The 7,474-nt window shown below is 48.8% G+C and overlaps 1 protein-coding gene across 1 annotated transcript; it reads left to right on the top strand.

Annotated features, from left to right (window-relative positions):
* Nucleotides 1-3,245: 3,245 nt before the first annotated feature.
* Nucleotides 3,246-5,882, top strand: LOC118380033 (thyrotropin receptor-like). The gene is made up of 2 exons (XM_035767034.2): nt 3,246-3,813; nt 3,930-5,882. Exons 1-2 carry the CDS (start codon nt 3,352-3,354, stop codon nt 4,557-4,559), a joined length of 1,092 nt encoding a protein of 363 aa, XP_035622927.2. The 5' UTR covers nt 3,246-3,351; the 3' UTR covers nt 4,560-5,882.
* The last annotated feature ends 1,592 nt before the right edge of the window (nt 5,883-7,474 follow it).

Below are 7,474 nucleotides of genomic sequence, written 5' to 3'. Positions count from 1 at the left end.
ACCAGGCACAAGGGATGGGAATGTGACCAGGCACTAGGGATGGAAATGTGACCAGGCACTAGGGATGGGAATGTGACCAGGCACTAGGGATGGGAATGTGACCAGGCACTAGGGATGGGAATGTGACCAGGCACTAGGGATGGGAATGTGACCAGGCATTAGGGATGGGAATCTGACCAGGAACTAGGGATGGGAATGTGACCAGGCACTAGGGATGGGAATGTGACCAAGCACTAGGGATGGGAATGTGACCAGGCACTAGGGATGGGAATGTGACCAGGCACTAGGGATGGGAATGTGACCAGGCACTAGGGATGGGAATGTGACCAGGCACTAGGGACGGGAATGTGACCAGGCACTAGGGATGGGAATGTGACCAGGCACTAGGGACGGGAATGTGACCAGGCACTAGGGACGGGAATGTGACCAGGCACTAGGGATGGGAATGTGACCAGGCACTAGGGATGGGAATGTGACCAGGCACTAGGGATGGGAATGTGACCAGGCACTAGGGATGGGAATGTGACCAGGCACTAGGGACGGGAATGTGACCAGGCACTAGGGATGGGAGTGTGACCAAGCACTAGGGATGGAAATGTGACCAGGCACTAGGGATGGGAATGTGACCAGGCACTAGGGATGGGAATGTGACCAGGCACTAGGGATGGGAATGTGACCAGGCACTAGGGACGGGAGTGTGACCAGGCACTAGGGATGGGAATGTGACCAGGCACTATGTGGGACTAGGGAATGTGACCAGGCACTAGGGATGGGAATGTGACCAGGCACTAGGGATGGGAATGTGACCAGGCACTAGGGATGGGAGTGTGACCAGGCACTAGGGATGGGAATGTGACCAGGCACTAGGGATGGGAATGTGACCAGGCACTACGGGAATGTGACCAGGCACTAGGGATGGGAATGTGGGGCACTAGGGACGGGAATGTGACCAGGCACTAGGGATGGGAAGTGTGACCAGGCACTAGGGATGGGAATGTGACCAGGCACTAGGGACGGGGAATGTGACCAGGCACAAGGGATGGGATGTGACCAGGCACTAGGGATGGGGAATGTGACCAGGCACTAGGGATGGGAATGTGACCAGGCACTAGGGATGGGAATGTGACCAGGCACTAGGGATGGGAATGTGACCAGGCACTAGGGATGGGAATGTGACCAGGCACTAGGGACGGGAGTGTGACCAGGTAGACACTGGGGACGGGAGTGTAGACACTGGGGACGGGAGTCTGAGCGTGTAGACACTGGGGACGGGAGAGTAGACACTGGGGACGGGAGTGTAGACACTGAGGACGGGAGTGTGAGCAGGAAGACACTGGGGACGGGAGAGTAGACACTGGGGACGGGAGAGTAGACACTGGGGACGGGAGTGTAGACACTGAGGACGGGAGTGTGAGCAGGAAGACACTGGGGACGGGAGAGTAGACACTGGGGACGGGAGAGTAGACACTGGGGACGGGAGTGTAGATACTGGGGACGGGAGTGTAGACACTGGGGGGACGGGAGTGTAGACACTGGGGACGGGAGTGTAGACACTGGGGACGGGAGTGTAGACACTGGGGACGGGAGTGTAGACACTGGGGACGGGAGTGTAGACACTGGGGGCGGGAGTGCAGACACTGGGGACGGGAGTCTGAGCGTGTAGACACTGGGGACGGGAGTCTGAGCGTGTAGACACTGGCGACGAGAGTGTAGACACTGGGGACGGGAGTGTGAGCAGGAAGACACTGGGGACGGGAGTGTAGACACTGGGGACGGGAGAGTAGACACTGGGGACGGGAGAGTAGACACTGGGGACGGGAGTGTAGACACTAGGGACGGGAGTCTGAGCGTGTAGACACTGGGGACAGGAGTGTAGACACTGGGGACGGGAGTGTAGACACTGGGGACGGGAGTGTAGACACTGGGGACGGGAGTGTAGACACTGGGGACGGGAGTGTGAGCAGGTAGACACTGGGGACGGGAGAGTAGACACTGGGGACGGGAGAGTAGACACTGGGGACGGGAGAGTAGACACTGGGGACGGGAGTGTAGACACTGGGGACGGGAGTGTAGACACTGGGGGCGGGAGTGTAGACACTGGGGACGGGAGTCTGAGCGTGTAGACACTGGGGACGGGAGTGTAGACACTGGGGGCGGGAGTGTAGACACTGGGGATGGGAGTGTGAGCAGGTAGACACTGGGGACGGGAGTGTAGACACTGGGGGCGGGAGTGTAGACACTGGGGACGGGAGTCTGAGCGTGTAGACACTGGGGACGGGAGTGTAGACACTGGGGACGGGAGTGTGAGCAGGTAGACACTGGGGACGGGAGTGTAGACACTGGGGACGGGAGTGTAGACACTGGGGACGGGAGAGTAGACACTGGGGACGGGAGTGTGAGCAGGTAGACACTGGGGACGGGAGTGTAGACACTGGGGACGGGAGAGTAGACACTGGGGACGGGAGTGTAGACACTGGGGACGGGAGTGTGAGCAGGTAGACACTGGGGACGGGAGTGTAGACACTGGGGACGGGAGAGTAGACACTGGGGACGGGAGTGTAGACACTGGGGACGGGAGTGTAGACACTGGGGGTGGGAGTGTAGACACTGGGGACGGGAGTGTGAGCATGCGTGTCTGGGCAGATGAAATGTAGCCATTGTGTGCATCTGAAAGTCGTTTGTGTCACGAACCGGCTCAAAGCCCATAACAAAAGGGAGACAATGTGGAGATAAGGAGTAACAAAATATATATTTATTAAATAAAGTAAACTAAGTACAATATACAATGGTGTGTGTAATCAGTAGTGTACGTGTTTTGCATGCATGAATGTGATAATGCAGGGTGTTGAAAGGTGCCAAAGCAATCAACCAAAAACCACCAAGATACACAACAAAATCTATAAAGGTGTCTGCATGGAGAGAGTCTCCTCCATGAATGGGGAAGTGGTGTATTTATCCTCGGACACACCTGGCCCAAGTGTTTCCCATGTAGCTGACGACCCTCCCAACTCCGCCCACCGGCATCCTAATAAGGAAACAACAAAGAGAGAATATGGCAGACAGAGCGGGAGGGTCGTCAGATTTGTATGTATAACTTTGTATGTGGAGTGGAAAGGAATGAAATATAAAATAGATGTTTTTTAAAAGTTTCTTTGATACCATGTCCTGCTGTTGTGCACTTGAGCAAGGCAATTGACAATACAATATGTCTTGTCTTATCTCATCTTACAGAACCCGCAGGAGGACACCAGCCAGAACTTTGACAATCGCTACGACTACGTGGTCTGTGAGGAGGGCGAGGAGGTGACCTGCGCCCCTGCACCCGACGAGTTCAACCCGTGTGAGGACATCATGGGCTTCAGCTTCCTGCGTGTGTCTGTGTGGTTTGTGTCTCTGCTGGCTGTAGTAGGTAACATGGTGGTGCTACTGGTCCTCCTCACCTCCCACTACAAGCTCTCCGTCTCACGTTTCCTCATGTGTCACCTGGCCTTTGCTGACCTCTGCATGGGGATATATCTCCTCCTCATCGCCTCAGTGGACCTTCACACCAAGATGGAGTACTACAACCACGCCATCGACTGGCAGACGGGGCCAGGTTGCGGGTTGGCGGGGTTCCTCACGGTGTTCGCCAGCGAGCTGTCGGTTTATACGCTGACAGTGATTACGCTAGAGAGGTGGTACGCAATAACGTTCGCCATGAGGCTGGACAGGAAGTTACGTCTGCCCCACGCCACTGCTGTGATGCTGGCTGGATGGTTTTTCTGCCTCCTCCTAGCGATGCTCCCCCTAGTGGGGGTTAGCAGCTACCAGAAGGTCAGTATTGATTAATTGATTGGTTGATTCAAGGATCGATCCCCCCCAAAATCTTTATTTTCTTTCTGTATGTATTTATTGATTGATTGGTGATTTATTTGATCTTTATCTATCAGGTAAGTATCTGCCTGCCCATGGATATCCAGTCCACCATGGCCCAGGTCTACATCATCTCAGTCTTGATCCTAAACATCCTGGCATTCCTGGTGATCTGTACCTGTTACATGAAGATCTACTGCGCTGTGCACAACCCTTACTACTGCTCAGGGTCTAAAGACACCAACATTGCCAAACGCATGGCCATCCTCATCTTCACTGACTTCCTGTGTATGGCGCCCATCTCGTTTTACGCCATGTCAGCCGTTGTGGACCGGCCACTTATCACCGTGTCCAACTCTAAGATCCTACTGGTGCTCTTCTACCCTCTCAACTCCTGTGCCAACCCCTTCCTGTACGCCATCTTCACCAAGGCTTTCAGGGGGGATGTCTTTATCCTGCTCAGTAAGGTGGGACTGTGCCAGCGTCGGGCGCAGCTCTTCAGAGGGCAAGCAGTCAGTTCGAAGGGTATCAGTAGGGTGTGCCAGCAGGTCCATGGGCGGAAAAAGAGAGACACTGACAGGGAGAGGACAGGAGGACCAGATGAGGTACCCATTCACCTGCAGGAGTATTCTGGGTCTGGTCACACCTACATTCAGCTGGCCTCACAACAGCCCAGTCCTGAGGAAAGCCGTAGCCTGGAAACGTGAGCCCTAACTCAGCTGGGGGAGATCAGAGAAGACCATGGTGGTCCCAGTGGCGGTTTGGTTGGTTAGGGGAGAGGAGCCACAGTGAAATGAAAACGGGAAGTGTTGCAGTCGGAGGTTAGAAGTGAACTGCTGGGATACTTTACTCTGCACTTTTACACGTGTTTGAATGTTTTCATCATTTCAACTGTGATATTGTTTTTACAATTAATATACCATCTGTTGCAGAATATTACGTGTCGGTGAGATATTCTTGTCAATTGCACCGGAACTTCTTTAGGATATGATATCCTATTTTGGCACTTCTGTTGTTGTTAATTCTAAACACTCTAATTCTAAAGATTAAGTGGGTGTTGAAACTGTTGCTAAATATCAGTTTCATCAGAAAGCAAAGTTTATTTACACATTTGATTAAATTTGAGATGAACCAAAATTGGGTCCAAAAACAAATAATCTCTGGTGGATTATGGTTATCATTGATATGTCACATTTATTCAATTGATTATTCATACATACCATACCAAAAATGATATATTTATTTTACAGTAACTGGGACTCTAAAATATTTTCACTACTTACAGAGCTAAAGAAACAGGAGAACTTTGACATGGGTCTGAAATGTGATATTTTAATCCTCAAACTTCAAACGTTGAAAGTGAAAAGTACCAGAGATTCCTGTGAGACACCTGGATATTGTCCTGGTACTGTATTACAGATCAGCCCCAGTGCGATTTAAAAACTACACCCGACTTCAGACAGGGAAATACTGCATTTCTAAATGCTCCACAATAGCTGTGTACACTGAGTATACAAAACATTAGGAACCGAATATTGAGTTGCACCCCCCACCCCTTTTGCCTTCAGAACAGCCTGAATTCATCGGGGCATATTGGACTCTACAAGATGTTGAAAGCGTTCTACAGGGATGCTGGCCCACGTTGACTCCAATGCTTCACACAGTTGTGTCAAGTTGGCTGGATGTCCTTTGGGTGGTGGACCATTCTTGATACACACGGGAAACTTAGTATAAAAAGCTCAGCAGCGTTGCAGTTCTTGACACACTCAAACCGGTGTGCCTGGCACCTACTATCGTACCCTGTTCAAAGGCACTTAAATATTTTGTCTTGCCCATTCACCCTCTGAATGGCACAATTACACAATCCATGTCTCAATTGTCTCCAGGCTTAAAAATAATCTACACTGATTTGAAGTGGATTTAACAAGTGACATCAATAAGGGATCATAGCTTTCACCTGGATTCACCTGGTCAGTCTATGTCATGGAAAGAGCAGGTGTCCTTAATGTTTTGTACACAGTGTGTGTGTATACTGTATATAAATTAGAAGTGTAATTAATGTTTAAAGACATCAAATTGGGATATATTTGCAGTGTGCCTTCAAAATGTTGATAACAAACCCCCCCCCAATATTGTTGATCCATCTTCAGTTTTCTCCTTTCACAGCCATTAAACTCTGTAACTTTTAAAGTCACCATTGGCCTCATGGTGAAATCCCTGAGCAGTTTCCTTCCTCTCCGGCAAATAAGTTAGGACGCCTGTATTTGTGGCGACTGGGTGTATTGATACACCATCCAAAGTGTAATTAATAACCTCACCATGCGCAAAGAGATATTCAATGTCTGTTTATTTATTTTTTTTACACATCTACCTATAGTAGCCCTTTTTTGCGAGGCATTGGAAAAAGTCCCTGTTCTTTGTAATTGAATCTGTGTTTGAAATGCACTGCTCGACTGGGGGACCTTACTGATAATTGCATGCGTGGGGTACAGAGATGCGGTAGTCATTCATAAATCATGTGGAAAACTATTATTGCACACCGAGTGAGTCCAACTTCTCGGAAGCAGCAGTTTACACCTCAACTAATTTAGGCCATAACAGAAGAGTTGAATACTTATTGATTCAAGACATTTCAGCTTTTCATTTTTAATTCATTTGTAAAAATGCTGAAAAAAATTAATCCACTTTGACATTATGGGGTGTTATGTGTGCAGGCCAGTGACACAATATCTCAATTGAATTCATTTTTACTTCAGGCTGTAACACAACAACATGTAGAAAAAGACAAGGGGTGTGAATAACAAATGTATACTTACATGTATGTCAACCTTTTCTTGTGTGGTGGTGATATTTTCCCATACTCAAGACATAATGGGACTTTCAAGGAATAACAGACAAGATATAGTTGTGCCTTGCTGGAAAGGTCTATGAACAAGTTAGTAGATAAAAAAAGAAATAGGAAAAATACCAAACCAAACATTGACGTGTAAAGCAAGCTGTAGCTATAGAGAGAGACTTAGTGATTATTAATTAAGGGACACCTTCTGCCAATGAACGCCCACTTGCCATCTGTACAGCATTTGTACTGCACTGCGGACATTTTCAGAGAAACGCTAGAGAATAAACTTTGCTTCGAAAGAGGATAATTTCGTTTTTTTTTTCTTCGAGGCCGAAGTCATTTGCAACTCTTCAATTGAGCTAAAAAGAGGTTCTTGGCCTTTTTGACGGATTTTCAAATATTCTGTTTTTCTCCTTCATAGAATGAGAAAAATAATTGATTGATACAATAAGGTTACTAGTCTATGACTGTGGTATAAATAAAACAAAATACAGCCATCATTATAGGGGTGAGACAGATCTTTAAATTCACCAGAGTACATAATGATATAACACAATTACAGTATGTCCTCCCATGGAACGAACTAATCAAATATTCATCAAACTGAAAAAAGACAGTCATGGTCCACTGACAGGGTCTACTGACAGGGTCACTGACAGGGTCTACTGACAGGGTCACTGACAGGGTCTACTGACAGGGTCACTGACAGGGTCTACTGACAGGGTCACTGACAGGGTCTACTGACAGGGTCACTGACAGGGTCTACTGACAGGGTCACTGACA

Source organism: Oncorhynchus keta, chromosome 8, assembly GCF_023373465.1.
Source record: "Oncorhynchus keta strain PuntledgeMale-10-30-2019 chromosome 8, Oket_V2, whole genome shotgun sequence".
Taxonomy (NCBI): domain Eukaryota; kingdom Metazoa; phylum Chordata; class Actinopteri; order Salmoniformes; family Salmonidae; genus Oncorhynchus; species Oncorhynchus keta.
Note: the sequence above shows the minus strand (reverse complement) of the source record. Positions and strands in the feature narration are given on the sequence as shown.